Source organism: Anguilla rostrata, chromosome 16 (genome assembly GCF_018555375.3).
Source record: "Anguilla rostrata isolate EN2019 chromosome 16, ASM1855537v3, whole genome shotgun sequence".
Taxonomy (NCBI): Eukaryota; Metazoa; Chordata; class Actinopteri; order Anguilliformes; family Anguillidae; genus Anguilla; species Anguilla rostrata.
Window position 1 is genome coordinate 32,716,835 of NC_057948.1, and position 21,939 is coordinate 32,738,773.

Below are 21,939 nucleotides of genomic sequence, written 5' to 3' on the forward strand. Positions count from 1 at the left end.
TTCTCCTAAGTGTGTGGGTGTCCAAACCAGCATGTATGTTCTGCTAAGTGTGTGGGGTGGGGGTCCAAGCCAGCATGTATGTTCTGCTAAGTGTGTGGGGGTCCAAGCATGTGTATTTCTCTAGTTCTTTCTATGAGATGAATTTTTACCTCATATTTTGTTTGCTTAATTACATTTAAAGTGGCAACCCTAAATTTTTTCATATTAAAAATGCCACATTTGATACATTTTAACGCTAGCATATTTCTAGCAATATCAATTCAATGTTTTTGCGTTCCGAAATGTATCCTGTGTGTGCTGATTTCCACCGATGGTGTTGGGTGCAGCAATCCCACCAAGCACGTAAATATTTAAGGTCACCATACAAGCTGCTATACAAGTTTAACCAACAGTGCTGTTGGGTCACAACCAATAGTAATAGTCAACTATAATCTTACAGAGAGCAAGAATCATGTATTCAATTAAAAAAAAAACACAAATAACTTTATTCTGACAAATTATGTGGTTTTAATAAAAAATGACAGATTGTGTTACCTGGGTAACTGCATGAGTTGTGTTGTGTTCACACCAAAATATGAACATAATGAAAGAAAAGGACATCACAAGTGTTCACTGGAATAACTTTATTTGTCATATTTGTAGTAACTGTGTGTAAACTAACACTGCGTATAGAACGACACACACATTTTACACCATTACAGTATGACAGCTCTGTTACAGGTACAGAATGAGACTGCTTGTCTTTTTGTTCCTGAAAACCAAGAATCATGAAAAACCAGTTTGAATGCTAAAATATTCAACAAGGATTCCACAGGTCATTACAAGACTTTACTAAACAAGACACATTTGTGAAAAAATCAGTATTCATTCAATTAGAGTTATAGAAAAGATAATAATTAGTAATCTTAATTTTCAGCAGCTATGAATTTCTTTGCAGATTGTTCTTTGTTTATAAGCTTTGTAGGCTATTTGTCATGCTTGAAAACATGAATGAGCTTGAAAGTAAACAACCTTTTGAATATCTTTTGCCAAAAGATTTTGAATTGCAGCATAAAAATATATTAAGGGAATTAGTCAAGGTTACAAAACTGGGTGAAAAACTAGATTCAGAATGTTTGTTATCTTAAAAGGCTAGGATACAGGTGGTGGAAATTATTAGTCATGTTTCAGTGATAAAAAGTTAATTAAAAATGACATGCGAACACTGGTGTGGTTGAGTCATCTGGCCACACCCACACACCTCTACTGAACCAGGGGAATCATGTGACCTGAAATGGAACTGGGGCGGAGACAGCAACAAGGAGGACAGCCGGGAGCTCCCACCGTATCTGCCCTGTCTCATGTGATGTCACTTCCTGTACTTGCTGCCATGTTAGGTTTTATTATTGTGAAGAGCTAAGCCAATGAATCAGTCCTGTTACAATCTTCGCAGTTTGAATGTGGAAGGCCCTGGCTGATCTTAGAAAGAGGGTATATTATTTTTAAGAAAGATGAAGCAGACAATTATTAATATTATTTTAAATTTTACAGTGATTAGGTGTTGGGGAAACATGGTTCTGTTAGGTCTGGTCGAGTTCCTCAATAAGCACGTAAGGTAGCACATAAAGATGCTGTAATTGCTTCGGCGTACGCAGAGCAACATAAAAATCATTTAACCTGCACGCAAAGACAAACAAAATGGAGGGGTAAACAAAATCAAGTGAACAGGTACCTGGAACAGCCCTCCGGGGAAACACCAGCCGGGGAAATTAAATGGCTGGGCACATGATGCATTAATCCGTCCCATGAGGCACCGCTTCTGTGGCGTACTTGTGGGATATCCAATCACGCACATCCCCTCGGGTTTGTTTTAAAATGTCAACTGTGCATTGCTTTTGGGAACCACACTTGCACCAAGCCCTGATTAGAAATGCATGTTAATACATTGTTGCTAGGGAACCCGACTATGCCTCTCAGCTGCAGGATTGCTTCCAGTGCAGTCATTGGGGATTTGTGAACAAGCTCTGACCCAAGACCACTCAGTCACCTTTGGACCGAGATTTTCACAGAATTTCAAGCATAGTATGTATGATTTTTGTCTCCAAAGGCACAGTATTTACAGATATTTTACAACGGCCAGTAAACTCCAGTTAAAGTGCTCCAACCAGTAACCTTCCAGTGGACAGTAGTGTGTGTTGTCTGACAGGATTCTAGGACAATGCACCTCCTCACTCTCCGCCCACTCCGTGTAATTTAAAAATACAGGACAGCCCCGTCCGTCAAATGTAGTTATGTGCTTTACGTTCCAAAATACAGAATTAACGCTTAGGTTAACCACAGAGTGCTCAGGTGAAACATGAACGTAAGTAATGTTTAGCAAGTACTGCGAGAAAACATAAATAAATAAATAAAATTATAAATAAATATAAAGTTATGTGGTGTGCACTTCCATGCGTGGCTTTACACGTTATTACATGCAAATGTCATCGGGGGACTTCTACTGTGGGTTGAAGTCACAAAACAGGAGACACGATTAGGCTGCTGAGGACCAAAGGTCAAGGGAACCAATCACACGCTGAGCTGGCCAATCCATATTCCTGCCAATATTAGCGGCATAACTTTTTTGTTGTTGCAAAAAGATGAACATATGAGCAATGATGTAATATAAATAAAATGGTTCGGGGAAATTAACATGATTTACTGATGTTTTGGTGTGACCGCCATCCAGTTTAATAAGCAAAATGAAGAAAGGAATGAGAAAGCTTCAGAACAACCTACAGGATAGGCCTTTGCAACACAGTATTAGTCTTGACTGAGTGCTCTATTCAAAACCATGAAAATAAGCTTTATGCATGGATAGTACCATATTAATAACATCGTGGATAGTACCGTATTAATAACTCACTGCAGATAGTCCAGTATTAAATCACTGCATATAATACGGTATTAATAACTCACTGTGTATAGTACGGTATTAATAACTCACTGTGGATAGTGCGGTATTAATAACTCACTGTGGATAGTACAACATTAATAACTTGAGTAAATTCCATTTGTCACATGATCTGTAAAAAAAAAAGAAAGAAAAAAAGGTCCATCGCAGCGGCAGTGTCCTTTGTGCTTACCTCCATAGCGGATGGAGAGATGCAGCTTTAGCGGGTCCCCTCTGGAGGGCAGGGGGTTGGGGGGGGGGGGGGAATGCTCACACCCCCTCATGGCCCACCATCCTCTCTGAAGCGGCCAAGTTCATGAGGCTAGCTCCAGTCCAGTCAGGTCTAGGACCCCCTTTCCAGGGGGGGGAGAGAGGCGGGACAGGCCATCGAGGCCCACGCCGCGGACACTGGGTAGACAGGAAACAGGAAGCGCAGGCCACGTCCAGCTCCCGGTGTTACTCGCAGGCCAGCTTGCTGTCGAAGCTGGACAGCGCTATGGTGAAGGCCTGTATGGCGCACATGGGGTAGTTGTAGTCCATGGTGAAGACGTCCTCAGCCACGCGACCAAACTGCATCACAATGTAGTCCGCTGGGGGGGGAAGAGCAGCACCTCCATTAATGTAAACTAAAAACAAATTAACTGCACACAGAAGCCTGCAGGGTTAGGGTTAGAGTCAGGGTGAGTTTGGGTTATTGTGTGGTTGGGTCAGGGTGAGGTTGGGTTATTGTGTGGTTGGGTCAGGGTGAGGTTGGGTTAGGGGTGTAGTTGGGTTAAGGTTAGGGTGTGGTTGGGTTAGGGTGAGGCTAGGTTAGGATGAGGTTGGGTCAGGGTGAGGTTGGGTTATTGTGTGGTTGGGTCAGGGTGATGTTGGGTTATTGTGTGGTTGGGTCAGGGTGAGTTTGGGTTATTGTGTGGTTGGGTCAGGGTGAGGTTGGGTTAGGGGTGTAGTTGGGTTAAGGTTAGGGTGTGGTTGGGTCAGGGTGAGGCTAGGTTAGGATGAGGTTGGGTCAGGGCGAGGTTGGGTTAGGGTTCGGGTGAGGTTGGGTTAAGTTCAGGGCCAGGCTGGGTCAGGGTGAGGCTGGACACTCACGGTCGTTGTCGTGGATGATCTGGAAATTCTTGACGGAGGCCTGGGTGACGCGGCCGTGGAAGTTGAGCACGTAGGACTGCGTGTCGTCGTTCCAGACGGGCGTCTTGTTGTGCAGCTCGATCACACTCTCCGTGCTCTTATTCTGCCACCGCGCCAGCAGAGACTCGTGGTCCTGGGGGGGGGCATGACACAGGGACTAAGCTCCGCCCATCTGCACTCCTGAGGGTAAAAGGCCCGCCCCCCCTCAAATCTCTGAGCCCCGCCCTATGATTAAGGTCCTTAATGGGTAATTACACCCTAGACCACTTTAAAAAATATATAATAATTTTTTGCTGTAAACGTGTTTGTATGCCTACTTTATAATGATTTTATAACATTTTAATCCGTGCCATATTTCAACATTTCTGAAGTAATCGCATTTTATCAGAACAAAAACCAAAAAAACATGTTGGTGCTGCCCTCTAGTGTTCAAAAACTGCTTTCGGAATTACACTCTCGCCCCGCCACGTTTGTGATATCAGAGTACCACTTTGGTGGCACTGCTACGTCATGTAGATGTCAATTAAAGAAAATTGTTGCCGCCCACAAATTTGTCCGTTTACTTTTTAATACAATTGAACACCACGGACACCTAATTGGTTTCGGCCCAAAGTTTTTCAGACTGGAGAAACATGGTGGCCTGCTCATAAACTCTCATATTCCACCTAAACAGTTCAATAAAACATGTTTCTGAAAACATCTGTGCAGAGAAATAGGGCATGTAATTGCTGAAACTTGATTCATACATTTGCAACGCCTAGTTTGACAGTTTGATCTGAGTTTCAGGAATCTGTACTAAATATGTAATTTGCATATTTAAAAAAATACTTTAGACCAATGAGATGGAGGCACCTACTCCACCCATCCCAGGATGCATTTTTCTAAACTGTGTAGTAGGTGGAGCCGGGCTGACACAGTTAGTGCAGTTACTCTTTAAACCTCCCGTTTTTTTTGGGAAAAGGCGAAAGCCACTCACATTGCGGGGTCTGATGGAGACTCGCTCGTGGTCCATATTCATACCGGGAATGATCACGCTCATTTTTCGCGGTCCTTTGAAACCCAGAACATTGGTTTCCTAAAACAAAAATGATATACATCTCAAATACATATTCCTAAAAATACACTGTGTTCATAAATATACACAAAATTCAGACACACATGATGCAAAGTACATGTGATTCAGATTGCTGTATTATAATTGCAAATATTAATTTATATAAACAGCATGTGAGATGAGTGCATTTACTTTATTAAATTAATGCAGGTGAACACTAACAGTGCAGTGTGGCAAATTATGCTTCTATTATCATCATCACAGATCATGTAACAGAAGAACACAAGCCTAAATGATCTACATACAAATTTAACTAAAGTTAATTCAAATCTAAATCTGAGGATATTTTCAGCAAAAGATAAAAATGATTTTTCATTGAACAGTGCCAGATTCATATATGGGCCAAACTTTTGTCACAATAAAAAGTATTCATTTTTCATCAGGAAATGCAGTTTGGAAGTTTGATCATGACGTAAGTTTTGAGGAAAGTAAGAAAAGTTCCATGTAATTTTGAGTGAAGTGAAGAGTACGACTGATCACCCAAATCGCTCCAGTACTGCAATTGCCAATGTGGACACTAGGTGTCACTCTCTGTCTTACTAAACGCGTCCTCTTCACCGAGCTCAGCCCCGCTGTCTGCCAAAAGCTCAGGAGACCATGTCTTAGCGTGGAATCTTCCTGTTCTCACTCACGCGTCCCTGAGACTACGGCGCCGGCTCTCCGGACATTTTCTCCGCTGAAGGGAAGTGAGCCGATCGCTCGCTCAAGGCGTCCGCGTGCACTCACGTAGCAGATGGCGGCTAACTCCTGACGCAGGTTGGTGGCCTCTAGGCTGGAGGGCGTCTTGGCGGGATTGAGTCCGCTGTCGTAGACCGTAAACTTGGTGCCCATGAGGTTTGATCTGTCGAAGGAACGGCGACCGCCATTAATCCGTCCATTAAGACGAGGTAACTGGCTTCCATTAATCTGTCCATTAGAAGCGGTAATTGGCTGCCATTAATCTGTCTGTTGGGAGGGAGGATTAGCCGCCATTAAGACTAAATGTGCGTTAGTCACCCTCAGCCAGCCTCGGACTCCCACCACCTCCCAGTCAATCTTAATGACTAAGACTGATGACCACGCTGATCGCCACGGGGCAAACAATACACTGACCAGCAATGGCAGCCAACAGCACTTAGCAATACAATCACCTCAACCTACATGACAACAAATGGCACTAAAAATTAATCACCTCAATTTACATCACAGCGAACAGCACAAAGCAATACACTCACCCCAACTTGCATCACAACAAACAGAACTAAAAATATGATCTCCGCAATTTACGTCACAACAAACAGCGCTTAGCAATACAGTCACCTCACATGACATCACAGTGAACAGTGCTAAGCAATACAATCACCTCAAATGACATCATAGCGAATGGCGCTTTGCAATATAATCACCTCATCTTACATCACAGAGAACAGCATGCAGGCTCTCTCTCTCTTTCCCTCCCTCTCTCACTGTCTACGTTAATCAAGGCCATCTGCAAGCAGGCTCATTCCTCATTGAAATGAAAATGGATGGGCCTTCAAGAAACAGTGATTCACTTGGGTACATTTCCAGCACGACGCTGGACTGCGCGTGACAAGGCTAATCATTAGAAACGTGACACCACACGTCCATTCTCTGCTTTCAGAGAGAAAAGTACCATTGCTTCTTTGACATAATAAAAAAAAAAAAAGTTATTAAGAAAGAGATAATGCATGATGAATAGAACATTATCAACACGAGCAGCCTCACAACTAGAACAGAGAGTGAGAGAGAGATAGAGGGAGGGAGGGAGAGAGAAAGAGAGAGAGAGAGAGAGAGAGAAGTGAGCTGCTTAAAGAATGAGCTCTTAAAAATATCAAACAAATAGTGTTTAGATGTGAAACAAAATACATATAATTGATAAAAAAGCAGAATTAAAGAAAAGAAGAAGAACATAGAAGGAGGGAATATAATAAAAAAACAAAAGAAGAATAGAAAATAACTTAAATACGGACATAACAAGGGAAGGTACAAAGCTAGGAGAAAGCTAGGAGCAAAGCTAAGCCAAAGTTAAAGGAAATAAAAAGCAAAGGTAAGCCTTGGGAGAAACTGTATACATTAGTCATAAATTAGAACATTTGGATAACTATATACATATTTTCTTTAATTAAAGTAGTAATATAATATTTAATACAGTAAAAAGTAAAAATCTGATCTGATAGCATTAGCATAGCTCAATAGCTCAACCCAAGGCTAGAAGGAGTGGCAGTTAAAGCTGTTGAAAAGTATCAATTTTCTGAGCTGTCACCATGGTAACCAAGCACGCTGCTGTGGAGATTCCGTACCCTCCTAAGCTGAGAAGTGCAAAGGCTAAAAAGAAACATAAACTAACTGTTATGAGAAACAACCCCGAAACCCTATATGTGGACTTTGCTGAAAAGGCAAACAATAAGGTTAAAAACAATTTAATTTTTTTCACAAATAACACCAAGGCCTGGCACAGTGTTGTATGTAAGCACTACCCTCATATTCAGAAGGGAGGGATAGGAAAGGGGAGCAAAATAACAGTTTGTGAAGACGAACATTTGGACAGTATAGTGCTAAATGTGAACATTTACACAAATGGGACTGTTCTCATACAAAGTGCTACTGAGGCCAACCTGGATGCTTTTGAGAAACACTTCCCTGCCCTGAAAGAGAAGGCAGAGAAGGAAAAGTGTCCCCTCACGCTCCCCACAGAGCGAGAGGATTCAGATTCAGAGGAAACCACACCCACCACTGTACCTAACCTGCCCTGTGCTGCCCCCGCTTCTCCCCGATCTGACACCCAGCACATGAGGGAGACCCTGGCCTTGCTTGAGCTGGAGTTTGCAGAGTTCAGAGAGCTCACTATGGCCAGGCTCTCCGAGGCATATCTCCCTCTGCAGCAGCAGGAAGAGCAGAACCAGCAGAGCAGAGAGATCAGCACAGCCATCGCTGCCCTGAGAGCAGAGACCGCAGAACTGAGGCAGGACAACCAGGCCCTGAGAGCCCAGCTGGCCTCTGTGAAAGAGGAGACGCAGCGCAGGGAAAGATCATTCATCATGGAGCTACAGGATCTGAGAGAGCAGCTACAGACACACACATGCACACCCTGTACTGCCCATTCAAACGCAGATACTGACAAACACTCCACTCCCCTCCAAACCACAGCCCACCCCCAGCTGACCTGCAGGCTCATACTGATGCCCCCCCTGACTCACAACATTCACCAGCGCCAGAAAACCCCCCCAGCACACAGACCAACACCCCTCAGACACTCCCCCCCTCTCTGACGCACAGCCCACCCCCAAGGCACAGCCCCCTTCTGCAACACAGCCCCCACCAGCAGAACACCTGATCCACAAGTGGTCCTTCTCATGGACTCAAATGGGAAGTTTATTGACCCCAATAGGCTTTTCCTGGTAAGCAGGTAAAGGCGACCCGCTGCAGTAACACAGCCCGCGCCCTGGAGCTGCTCAAGCGGGACACACTGGGAAGCCTCACTATGTCATACTGCACACCGGCACCAACGACCTGCCCGCCTGCGCCAAAACACCGCCCACGCAGTGAGGAGGATGGCAGAGAAAGCCTCCCGAGAGTTCCCTGAATCTCGCGTGGTCATCTCCACACTGCTGCCACGGAATGATGTCCCCCCCCATGTCATCAGGGACATTAATGCGGAGATCGCCAGAGGCTGCGCTGCACTGCCCAATGTGCACCTGGCTCGCCACCCCACCATCGGCCCCTGGTACCTCTACGATGGATTGCATCTAGACAAGGAAGGTATCAAAGTCTTTGCTAAAACGCTAAAAGACGTGGCACTGGGACGCAATCCATCCAGCCCCGCCTCCACCATCAACAGGCCCCATCTCAGGCATCAGCCCCCCCACGCCATCGGTCACCATCCTCGGGCCCCACATCGGCCTGACAGCAGCGGTCATCACTCCAAAACCCCGCGCCCACCCAGCACCCCGCAGTCCCCCATAAGGCCCCCGACCCCCAGGGCTCACCCCCACCAACACCAGCCCAGCTACGCTGCAGCCCTCACAATGGCCCCTGTCCCACCTGCCCCTCCTTCTGAGCTAGGTGAGATCAAACACCTGCTCAGTGTGCTGTGCGATAGGTTGCTAAACTAATATGAATTCATATCTGTGAATATATATGTGATGTGAATATATAATCTAATATGTGAGTATACAGTATAAACCAGTTATACTGTGTACTATACAAATAGTAAGTTTAAAAAAATAAAAAAAAAAAAAGAATTTTTATTTTTTATTTTAAAAAGACAGTAGTTTATTATCAACTATGTATTTTGTTTCACTCGAAATGCTGTGAATGATTAAAATGAGTTCATTCTGTGTAAGCTGTTGGAACATACAGGGTCTGTGGTCTTCTGTGTTTGGGCTGAAAAGCACAGACCCTGAATTCCTCAAAAACATTTCTAATGCTGACATTTTAATTTTTGTTGAAACTTGGTGCCGAGAAGATACCGTCACCCACTGCCCCTCAGGTTATGGCGAAATTATAGTGCCCTCTATAAAATTAAAAACAGTGCGACATGGCAGAGACTCCGGAGGGATACTGGTGTGGTACAAAGCGGAACTGGCTAAATTCATCACAGTAACCAAAAAAGAACAATCCCACTTATGGTTAAAATTGAACAAAGAAATTGCAGATTGGGAAAAAGATATATTCCTGTGTGCAGCTTACGCTGCCCACATGAATCCCCTATTATAATGAGGAATTCTTCAATGCTCTGCATACAGAAATATGCCATTTCCAGGCCCAGGGAAATGTGCTACTGTGTGGCGACCTTAACGCCAGAACAGGAGCAGAACCCGACTGTATCGATCCCCAAGGAAACAATCATATATTTGGAAACACCCCTTTGTACATTACACCAACCACTACAAAAAGAAATAATCCGGACAATATAATAAATAAGAATGGTAGGGAGTTAGTGCATCTCTGTCAAGCCTTAGGCCTGTACATCCTTAATGGCAGGATCAGAGGGGACTCTTTAGGAAGGTTCACATACTGCTCAGCTCTTGGGACTAGTGTTGTGGACTATGCTGTCACTGACATGGACCCTTCCTCCTTTAGTGCATTCACTGTCAGGCAACAAACCCCCTTTCAGACCATAATCAAATAAGTGTATTTCTGAAAAGATTTGAACAATCCAGAAACTCAAACACACAGCCCTGTAAGCTGTATAAACTTAATAAATCGTACAGATGGGCTGAAACAAGCACAGATGAATTCACAAAAGCAATGAGATCCGCTGAATTAACTAACTCTATTAACACATTCATCAATACTCCTTACCAAAATAACAGAGAAGGCTTAAATCTGGCTGTTACTAATATCAATTATATTTTCCAGAAAACAGCAAATAAAGCTAAACTAAAAGTTCATAATAAAAGGAAGCTGAACAAAAATGAAAATTGGTTTGATATTGAATGCAAAAATATTCGAAAAAACCTAAGAAAATTATCAAACCAAAAACATAACCAACCATACAACTCTGATTTACGCCTCAGGTATTGTCAAACTCTTAAAGAATATAAAAACACCCTAAAACAGAAAAAACAAAAATACATGAATAAAACTCTGAATGATATTGAAGAATCAGTTAATCAAAACCAGTTTTGGGATTTGTGGAACAATTTAAGCACAGCAAAGCAACACGAATTAGCCATTAGTGATGGAGCCATTTGGAAACAATATTTTGAAAATCTATACTGTGAAATCAGTCAGAAAACACACCATACTATGATTAATGAACAACTAAACAAATTGGAATCAACCATCAAGGATAATCAAAATCCACTGGATAAACCAATTTCCCACAAAGAACTGATCGAAAAGCTCCAGTCTCTAAAATCAAGAAAATCATGTGGTCTTGATGGAATTAGAAATGAAATGCTAAAAAATAGCACCCCAGAAATGCATGACGCTCTGCTTAAATTGTTCAACCAAGTACTGAGTTCAGGATGCTTTCCTGACATTTGGAACCGGGGGCTTATATCCCCAATTTATAAAAGTGGAGACAAATTAGACCCCAATAATTACAGAGGCATTTGTGTAAGCAGTAATCTGGGGAAGGTATTTTGTAGTATCATCAATTCAAGAATTGTAACCTTCCTTACGAGCACAATGTCCTGAGTAAAAGTCAAATTGGATTTCTCCCAAATCATCGTACCACGATCATATTTACACCCTACACACCCTAATAAATAAACACGTCCACAAAACAAAAATGGTAAAATCTTTGCATGCTTCATTGATTTCAAGAAAGCATTTGACTCGATTTGGCATGACGGATTATACTACAAAATTCTCCAAAGTGGTGTAGGGGGTAAAGTTTATGATATAATTAAATCAATGTACTCAGAAAATAAATGTGGAGTGAAAATTGGCGACCAAAGAACAGAGTTCTTCACACCAAAACAGGGAGTAAGGCAGGGCTGTAGTCTGAGTCCAACACTGTTCAATATTTACATTAATGAGTTAGCGGTGCAGTTGGAACAGTCTACAGCCCCGGGCCTCCTCCTACATGACACGGAAGTAAAATTCTTACTCTATGCAGATGACCTGGTTCTGCTGTCTCCCACTGAAGAAGGGTTACAGCAGAACCTAGCTCTGGTAGAGGATTTCTGTCAGAACTGGGCACTGACAGTAAACTTAAAAAAGACAAAAATAATGATCTTCCAGAAAAAAGCCAGATGTCAGGAAAACAGGTTCCAGTTTTTTCTAGGCAACACCGCCCTAGATCACACTTTAAATTATACGTACCTTGGTCTGACAATTACAGCATCAGGGAGCTTTAACATGGCAGTGAATGCTTTAAAGAAAAAGCTCGAAGAGCACTCTATGCTATAAAAAGAAAACTTCAAAAAATTGTTATACCAATTAAAATCTGGTTAAAAATATTTGATAGTGTAATTCAGCCCATTGCACTGTATGGAAGTGAGGTATGGGGTCCACTCAGCCAGCAGAACTATTCCAAATGGGACAAGCATCCAATAGAGACCCTGCATGTAGAATTTTGTAGAAACATCCTACAAGTACAAAGGAAAACACCAAATAATGCATGCAGGGCAGAATTAGGCCATTATCCATTAATGATTCACATCCAAAAAAGAGCGTTAAAATTCTGGATGCACCTCAATTCAAGTCCTCAAGACACATTGCAATTTAAGGCAATGAAAGCCCAAGAGCTCAGTCATGAAAAGAGTCCCCTCAGTCAGCTGGTAATGAAGCTGACTAACCCATTAACCCAACTAACACAAATCACAGACCAGCTTCATACCAGCACTGCTTACCAACAAATCAAAGTAAACCAAGTAATGAAACAGACCAAAATCTCTTATCTGGAATATTGGGATAATGTAACCAAAACACAAAACAAACTAGATTGCTATCGGAACCTAAAAAGAGACTACAAATTGGCTGAATATCTCTTCTCTGTCAGAGATACAAAGCAGAGGCAGATCCTGACCAAGTACAGGCTCAGTGACCACGCACTTGCAATTGAAAAAGGCAGACACCGGAATACATGGTTACCAAAAGAACAACGTATATGTGGTCACTGTAAGACAGGAGAGGTGGAAACAGAGATGCACTTTCTCCTACATTGTGAAAAATATTCAGAAATTAGGACACATTATTTCAACAAATTTTCTCTAATTATAAAAGACTTCCTTTCCCAAACAAATGAGGAAAAAATGCAAATCCTGCTAGGAGAAAGGCCAACGGCTCCACTAGCAGCAAAGTACATCTCGGCCTGCCATAATCTGAGGGACACTGGTTGACCACCACAAATATATTTATTTTAATTATTTATTAATTTCTATCTTTAAAAAAATTTTTTTTTTTTTTTTTTACATTATTATTATTATTGTTATTATTATTGTTGTTATGATTTTATTATTGTTATTATTGTATAGCCTACTCGTTGTGGCCATTGCCACACTGTTGATTGCATTGTTGTCGTTTCCAAAATGTTGTTCGTATTTCATGTTTCCTGTTCCTGTTTCTATGTGTACGCTTTGGCAATAAGTACAAGTGTATTTCATGCCAATAAAGCATTTTGAATTTGAATTTGAATTTGAAAGAGATTTTGAGATTTAAAACCCCTTTTATTGGGACATTGTTCAACCACAGAAATGACTGTACTTCAAAATAAAAATAATATACAAGCAACATAAAGAGAAAAACAATTAATAAACTAACCACAGGCAGAAAAGAGAGAAATAGCTAGAGAAAAGAGAGAGAGAGGGAGAGAGAGATAGAGAGAGGTAGGAGATAGTGAAAGATAGAGAAATAAAAGGAGAAAGAGAGATAGAGAGCGGGGCAGAGAGAGACACAGATAGAGAGAGGGGGGAGACAGAGAGTGAGAAAGAGAGAGATAGAGAGAGGTGGGAGACAGAGAAAGATAGAGAGGGAAAAGGAGAAAGAGAGAGAGATAGAGAGGGAGAAAGAGCGAGTGATAGAGAGAGGTGGGAGAGAGAGAGTTAAAGAGAGAGAGGGAGAAAAGGAGAAAGAGAGAAACGGCACATTCCTCCAGCGCAGCACACTGAAGCCTCTCTCACACTGTAGAGACACACAGCCTCTCTCACACTGTAGAGACACACAGCCTCTCTCTCACTGTAGAGACACACAGCCTCTCTCACACTGTAGAGACACACAGCCTCTCTCACACTGTAGAGACACACAGCCTCTCACACTGTAGAGACACACAGCCTCTCTCACACTGTAGAGACACACAGCCTCTCTCACACTGTAGAGACACACAGCCTCTCTCACACTGTAGAGACACACAGCCTCTCTCACACTGTAGAGACACACAGCCTCTCTCACACTGTAGAGACACACAGCCTCTCTCTCACACTAGAGACACACAGCCTCTCTCTCACTGTAGAGACACACAGCCTCTCACACTGTAGAGACACACAGCCTCTCACACTAGAGACACACAGCCTCTCACACACTGTAGAGACACGGAGCATCTCTCACACTGTAGAGACACAGCCTCTCTCACACTGTAGAGACACACAGCCTCTCACACACTGTAGAGACACACAGCCTCTCACACTAGAGACACACAGCCTCTCTCTCACACTAGAGACACACAGCCTCTCTCTCACTGTAGAGACACACAGCCTCTCACACTGTAGAGACACACAGCCTCTCACACTAGAGACACACAGCCTCTCTCTCACACTAGAGACACACAGCCTCTCTCTCACTGTAGAGACACACAGCCTCTCTCACACTGTAGAGACACACAGCCTCTCACACTGTAGAGACACACAGCCTCTCACACTGTAGAGACACACAGCCTCTCACACTGTAGAGACACACAGCCTCACACACTGTAGAGACACACAGCCTCTCTCTCACTGTAGAGACACACAGCCTCTCTCTCACTGTAGAGACACAGAGCCTCTCACACTGTAGAGACACACAGCCTCTCTCTCACTGTAGAGACACAGCCTCTCTCTCTCACTGTAGAGACACGGAGCCTCGTTCGTACCTCAGCTTCCCGATGAAGCTCTCGCCGCCGCGCGACAGGTCTGTCGGGTCGATGGAGATGAGGTAATTCGAAGTTTTGCTCTTCTTTCGTTTCCGGCCGGCCAAAAGGAACACCTTACGGCACACACCAGAGAAGATGGTAAGCACCTGCCCGGCACAAGCACCTGGCACAGGGCACCTGGCACAAGCACCGGGCGCAGCCACAAACAAGCAGGCCATGTTCCAGACAGCCCTGAATCACCAAAGGCACAACCATAACCACGGCGTAACCACAGCAATGACCCTCCATTCCACCGGAGGGCGCCACCCACGGAACTGTGTGTGAACAGCATAAGAATGTTGTATGAGAATGTTCTTATACAGTTCTGTGGGCACACCCTGTCCAGTGTGCATCAGAAAGCATGGATAGCCGGGTTTCTCCTGAGATTTATTCCCACTGAGTTTTTTCTCACCACAATTTGAGTGCTTTTCTCTACACTTTTTTTAGGTCAGTCGCTTGCTTTATGGGGGATCAGTCCTGTTTTTTTGCCCAATTTTCCTTTCAGCGTACTCTCTACAGCATCTTTGTGACAGTAGCTCTGTAAAAAGTGCCTATATAAATAAAACATCTCAGTGAGGAGAAACCGTAAAAGTGCTGTCCTGTGTTTCAGTGCATTTCCAAACCATTACTGACAGTGTAAAACATGAATACTTCCTTCTAAAGGTTCTGACTCACGTTCTGCATTATCGTATCAGAAGCGTTAAAGAATCTGGGGGAGTGTGCGGTGACTCCAGGCTGTGATTGGTTGAGTGAAACGGGCGGGGCTGCGTGTGCCTGACCTTCTTGCCGTCCTCTCTCTCCAGGTGCAGGTAGTAGGTGGGGTACATGCCCCGGTCCATGCCCTTCTTGTCGCGGGTGATCCTGCACTTCACGGTCACCCCCTGCGGCGCAGGCCTCAGGGTGAACTCCTCCAGGTCGTCCACGTCAATGACGGGCTCGCTGGCCGGAGGGGAGCAGGCCGACGCCACGTCCTGGGGGGGGGGGTGGGAGTGGGGGGGGGTGCAGAAGGGTGGGGAGGAGAGGGAGGTAGGGGAATGAAATACTGAGAATGAAAAAAAAAAAAACCAACAGTCTTGCACTTTTATCCCCAAGTAACCTCTGTCACTCACCACTGCATTCCTCCCCCCCCCCCCCCACTTTTCCATTAAACACTGCACTAACCCCCCCTTCCATTAAAACACTCCTCTAACTCCCTAAGGCCTCATTAGTGCAGTGTCCCCTGAAGACACACACCCCATTACAGGAAGCTGAAGGACACCGTTTGGTGTAAAATCGGGAGGTTAAATGTCTCACTCGGTACAGGTATAATTGGGCACAGGTCTTATTCAGTACAGGTATAATTGGGCACAGGTGTTATTCAGTACAGGTATAATTGGGCACAGGTGTTATTCAGTACAGGTATAATTGGGCACAGGTCTTATTCAGTACAGGTATAATTGGGCACAGGTCTTATTCAGTACAGGTATAATTGGGCACAGGTCTTATTCAGTACAGGTATAATTGGGCACAGGTCTTATTCAGTACAGGTATAATTGGGCACAGGTGTTATTCGGTACAGGTATAATTGGGCACAGGTGTCATTCGGTACGGGTACGATTTGGTGCAGGTAATGCAGACTGAAATGAGGCGGTACCTTGCTGCAGGTAATGTAGGCTGAAATGAGGCGGTACCTTGCTGCAGGTAATGCAGGCTGAAATGAGGCGGTACCTTGCTGCAGGTAATGCAGGCTGAAATGAGGCGGTACCTTGCTGCAGGTAATGCAGGCTGAAATGAGGCGGTACCTTGCTGCAGGTAATGCAGGCTGAAATGAGGCGGTACCTTGCTGCAGGTAATGCAGGCTGAAATGAGGCGGTACCTTGCTGCAGGTAATGCAGGCTGAAATGAGGCGGTACCTTGCTGCAGGTAATGCAGGCTGAAATGAGGCGGTACCTTGCTGAAATGAGGCGGTACCTTGCTGCAGGTAATGTAGACTGAAACGATGCGGTACCTTGCTGAAATGAGGCGGTACCTTGCTGAAATGAGGCGGTACCTTGCTGGATCTTTTGCTGGTGGCTGAGCCGGGCCGGGTGTTGCTGTTAAGCTGGGAGGACGTGGAACTGTCTTCATCTTCATCATCCTCCTCTTCGTCAAAATTCATACTGCTGGAAATGCCTTTACAGAAAAAGAAAAGGCTCTGTGTCACGCTATGCTCTGGTAGACCCTATGCTCTGAGGAACCCTGTGCTCTGGGGCAGCCTGTGCTCTGAGAAACTGTGTGTGTGCACTGGGACAGCCTGTACTCGGAGGCAGCCTGCGCGCTGAGACAGCCTGTGTTCTGAGACAACGCGTGCACTGGGACAGCCTGTGCTCTGAGGCAGCCTGCGCGCTGGGGCAGCCTGTGCTCTGAGGCAGCCTGCGCGCTGAGACAGGCCATGCTCTGGGACAGCCTGTGCTCTGAGACAGCCTGCGTGCTGGGACAGCCTGTGCTAAGAGACAGCCTGCGCGCTGGGACAGCCTGTGCTCTCAGACAACGCGTGCGCTGGGACAGCCTGTGCTCTGGGACAGCCTGTGCTCTCAGACAACCCATGCTCTGGGACAGCCTGTGCTCTGAGACAGCCTGCGTGCTGGGACAGCCTGTGCTCTGGGACAGCCTGTGCTCTCAGACAACGCGTGCGCTGGGACAGCCTGTGCTCTGAGAAGCTCTGTGCTCTGGTTCACAGATGAATGAAGCTCATTTACAGAGAACAGAATAAACACCCAAGCAGCTGACCAGGTCCCTGTGCAACCTGCCAGCCACACGCTCCTTCCTGGCTTTATGATCGAGACTAAGAGCAGATGTCCACAGCACCCTTCCAGTGTTACCATGGCAACTGCTGCATTAGCTCCCACATTGATGCAATAAGTGAACACAGGTGAGACACACCCCTCTCCAGTCAGCACTGGCTCTCTCCTGCAGCACTGTGTGGCTACAGTATTAGAAACATGAAGTGCATGTGGAGAAAGAGGAAGCGCATGTGGACAAACAGGAACTGCACACAAAAAGAGGAAGTACATATGGAGAAACAGGAAGTGCACATGGAGAAATAGAAAGTACATGTGGTGAAACAGGAAGTGCACATGAAGAAAGGATGTGCATGTTGGGAAAGAAAAAGTGCATGTAGAGGGTATACTTCCTCCGTAATGCTGTATGTGAAGCAGTGAGTGTCACGGCTGCCAATTCCAAATTAGGGGATCAAAAAGTTAGTATAGTACATAAATTGAGTAAAAAATAGAAGGATAGAAGAATAGAAAACCAAAATAAAAAATCAGATGTGAAGATGTATTTTCATCATTATAAGTTGCCAAGTGTTTTTCTTGATGTTTGGGCACAACCAGGCCCATGTGTGTTGAAATGAGTGAACGTGGGTAAGGGTGCCATAAGGACAGCAGTTGGAGGACTCCCTTCCCAGTGCACCCTGGGAGCCAGCGAGGTGAAAGGACATACAGCTGCTCGTTAGGAGAGCAGAGGAAGTAAGAGTGAGAGACTGTGAGAGAGAGGGGGGGATGAAGAGAAAGGAGAGAGAAAGTTATTGAGGGTGACAGAAAGAGAGATGGAATAGGATATAGGGTTGAAAGGGAGGGGGAAACAACGGCAGAGGGGGAGAGAGCCGAGAGAAAAATGGAAAGAGAGGGAGAAGGAGAAAAAGACAAGGGTAGAGATGAATATTGGGAAAGATAGAGAGGGAGGAGACAGAGAAAGGGGAGACATGGATAGAGATGGATGAAGAGGGAAAGAGGAAAAAGAGGGCTTAGATAGTGATGGGAAGAGAGGAGACAATGAGAGAGAGAAGGGATAGAGAGAGTGAGACATGTTGGGTGTTGCTGTGAGACGTGTTAGCTGTTAGCTGTGAGACGGATTAGGTCCTGAGCTTATGACAGAATGACATCATTGGTGGCATGGCAGGGGGGAGGGGTGTCTGGGCTGATCTGAGAGGCTTCAGCAACAGTGACTAAACTCCAGAAGTAGGTCCAAAAGTAGGACGAATGCAGGCATTTTACAGACTTATTTAAATGCTGTAACATGAAAATAAATTTGCAATATATTTTTGTTACAGTGTGAGAAAAACTAATGAAATGTGTTTTCATTGCCGAATAAATATTTCAGTGTTGAATGCGGGTGGAACTGTAGCAGACCTGCGGTGCTGTAGCAGACGGGTGGAACTGTGGTGATGCTGTGGTAGATCGGCGGTACTGTGGGAAATGGCTGTACTGTGACAGACGGCCCGTACTGTGGAGGTACTGTAGCAGACGGGTGGCAGATCGCGGTGTTGTAGCAGACTAGCGGTACTGGGGCAGACAGGCGATACTGTGGCAGACGGGCGGTACTGTAACAGACAGCGGTACTGTGGGAGACGGGCGATACTGTACCAGACAGCGGTACTGTGGCAGACGGGTGGCAGATCGCGGTATTGTAGCAGACTAGCGGTACTGTGGGAGACGGGCGATACTGTAATAGACAGCGGTACTGGGGCAGACGGGCGGTACTGTAACAGACAGCGGTACTGTGGCAGACAGTAGGTTCTATAGCAGACTAGCGGTACGGTAACAGACTAGCGGTACTGTGGCAGACAGTAGTTCTATAGCAGGCTAGCGGTACGGTAGCAGACTAGCGGTACGGTAGCAGACTAGCAGTACTGTGGCAGACAGTAGGTTCTATAGCACACTAGTGGTACGGTAGTAGACTAGCAGTACTGTGGCAGGCAGTAGTTCTATAGCAGGCTAGCGGTACGGTAGCAGACTAGCGGTACGGTAGCAGACTAGCAGTACTGTGGCAGGCAGTAGTTCTATAGCAGGCTAGCGGTACGGTAGCTGACTAGCAGTACTGTGGCAGGCAGTAGTTCTATAGCAGGCTAGCGGTACGGTAGCAGACTAGCGGTACTGTGGCAGGCAGTGGTTCTATAGCAGGCAGTGGTTCCGTAGCAGACGGCGGTACCTTTCTTCAGCATGGTGAGTCTCAGATCCTGCTTGCCCTGGCGCAGTACGCTGCCCACAGCCTCCCCCTCGCCCTCCTGCCCCGCGGGCTGACCCCCGGGCAGGATCTGGATCTGCCCGCCCAGCTCCGCCACCTCGTCCTGCGCCGCGGCCGCCGGCCCTTCCATCCCTGCCGGACCACAATGCACCGCGCTTCCTGTCAGCAGCCGCCGCCACCACCGCCACAAACCTGCGTCCCTACATGCCACACGCTACATGCTGCATGCCACGCCCGAGCATCCATGTTCCATCCGTATTCCCGCACATGCACCCACACCGACTGTGTACTAACACTGACGTACACAACGAGTGCTCCGCGCACAACGTCTTGGGCAGGCACAAACGTTCACGCGCATGCACGTGCTACAGGTAAATGCTCGCTAGGACACGCACACATGCACCTCTGCATGCACACTCCCCAAATTGCGCTCTAGTCTCTCGTGACCTCTAATGCGCTGCACAATGTCAAATCCCACTCATGCACTGCAAAGAGTCCGAGAGCACCCTCAGTTGTGCCTTCAATTCCAATCACACAGAGCAGCTGGGTGTGTCTACCTGCCTCGGGTGCATCTACTCAAACAGAGAGAGGACATTGTGCCCACTGGCGGGTCAGAGTTCCGGTGTACCATTTGCAAAGGCAATCTGTTCCGCACGTCTCCAGAACAGCCCTCATTTTCTCATCCCGCTTTCAGAAATATCAGTCTCCATCTCCATCTCCTTTTCATTCAATTAGCCCCGAACAAAGGGTCAGCATCTGCTGTGCACAGTGTTCCAGTCGCCCCTGGGCTAAGATAACTGCTCTGTGCCCTCCACGCCAACGCGCAGGGCAAATCGATAAGGCCTTTCTCTTTCTCCGTTTCCCTCTCCCTCCTTCTCTCCTCATCCCAATGAGCTGGAAGGAGGTGGGCACGTGCCACCCAGGGGGTTATAGCGTGCGCATCTGAGCGGCCTGTTCCGCTGCCGACAACAGCCAAAATCAACCCAGTTAAAACCAAACGGACAGGAAGTCTATGCGCAGGGACGGTGTAAATTACTCCCGCTTAGAGAGCACGGACACTAAAAGTGAAGAGCTGAGACTGAAGACTCTCCTGTTCAGATTTCGCCATGGCTCCACCTTGAGCCCTTTTAAAGACAGCAGCGGCTAACCCTTTTTCCTGTAAGATCCACTATTCTGCAGGTTCATTCCAACCCTAATTTGGCATACAGTACCTGACGCTACTAATTAGTAGCTCAACAGGATGTCTCGCTGTTGACTGAGGTGTGCTTTGAATGAGGGTCGGAGTGAAAACCTACAGGACGGTAGATCTCCAGGAACATGGTCAACTACCACTGCCTTAGGATATCCTTTCTTTCCTTTCATCCTGTTTTTGGGTTTCCTTTTTGGATAATATTATAGGTATAGCTGTGTAAAGATGGCTAGGTGTACAGTGGTGTTTACTTTTATTCACAATACTAATTGTTGGTTTGTTCGGCAGACTTTACACTTCTTGATTGTAAATGGGACTTCAGTGCCTTCTTGGTGATATCACACAATCTGTGTTTCTGAGATGAACACAGATGTTCTCCACTCTGGATCAGAGTGCCTGCTAAGTGACTGCAATGTCCATCCATCTATCCATCCATCCATCCATCCATCCATCATCTAACCACTTATTCCTAGTCAGGGTCACAGTGGGGCCTATCCCAACATGCACTGGAGCGAGAGGCAGGAATACACCCTGCACAGGTCGCCAAATCCATCGCAGGCGACTGTAATGTAAAGGCAATGGGAAATCGCAGAGTGTAACCTTAACCACAGTTTAATACTCCAGAAGCACAAAGCAGATGAGCTGTGTAGGGTGATAAGGCAGCTGAGCACCGGGAGGACACTGGAGCTAAGAGAATCCACAGCGGATCCTGCAGGACATGCTCAAACGAATCATCCGCAAGTCAGGAAAAGGTGCGACACAGGCGATGGTCCTCATGCAGACGGCGTCGTAGTGCCTCTCTCAGCAGCGACCGCACTAACGCCCCCGCATGCCACCTATCTGTCAGGGATGATGCTCTTTCACCGCTGGCAGCCCAGACCCTCAACCCCCCCCCCTCCCACCAACTGCATCAACTGCTCATGCGGTTGCCACAATCACAAGACTCAAAACTGGAGTTAAACCTGAAGACCCTCCAGGACTGGAGTTAAACCTGAAGACCCTCCAGGACTGGAGTTCAATCTGCAGGTACAGTGCTCAACAGCGCCCCTCCA

General features: G+C 45.9%; 1 protein-coding gene across 9 annotated transcripts in view; it reads right to left on the bottom strand.

The window, feature by feature from the left end:
• Window positions 1-608: 608 nt before the first annotated feature.
• tub (TUB bipartite transcription factor) overlaps window positions 609-21,939 on the bottom strand; it is a 74,356-nt gene continuing 53,025 nt past the window's right edge. For 7 of the 9 annotated variants that reach the window (XM_064312704.1, XM_064312707.1, XM_064312703.1 and 4 more), the window contains 8 exons: window positions 19,663-19,830; window positions 16,742-16,863; window positions 15,492-15,683; window positions 14,674-14,786; window positions 5,883-5,997; window positions 5,019-5,117; window positions 4,004-4,175; window positions 609-3,501 (listed from right to left, as the gene is read on the bottom strand). In XM_064312704.1, coding sequence (XP_064168774.1) covers window positions 3,368-3,501; window positions 4,004-4,175; window positions 5,019-5,117; window positions 5,883-5,997; window positions 14,674-14,786; window positions 15,492-15,683; window positions 16,742-16,863; window positions 19,663-19,830 — 1,115 coding nt within the window. In that variant the 3' untranslated portion in view covers window positions 609-3,367. The remainder of the gene's footprint in view (window positions 3,502-4,003; window positions 4,176-5,018; window positions 5,118-5,882; window positions 5,998-14,673; window positions 14,787-15,491; window positions 15,684-16,741; window positions 16,864-19,662; window positions 19,831-21,939) is intronic. The other 2 variants (XM_064312709.1, XM_064312711.1) reach the window with 1 other exon arrangement.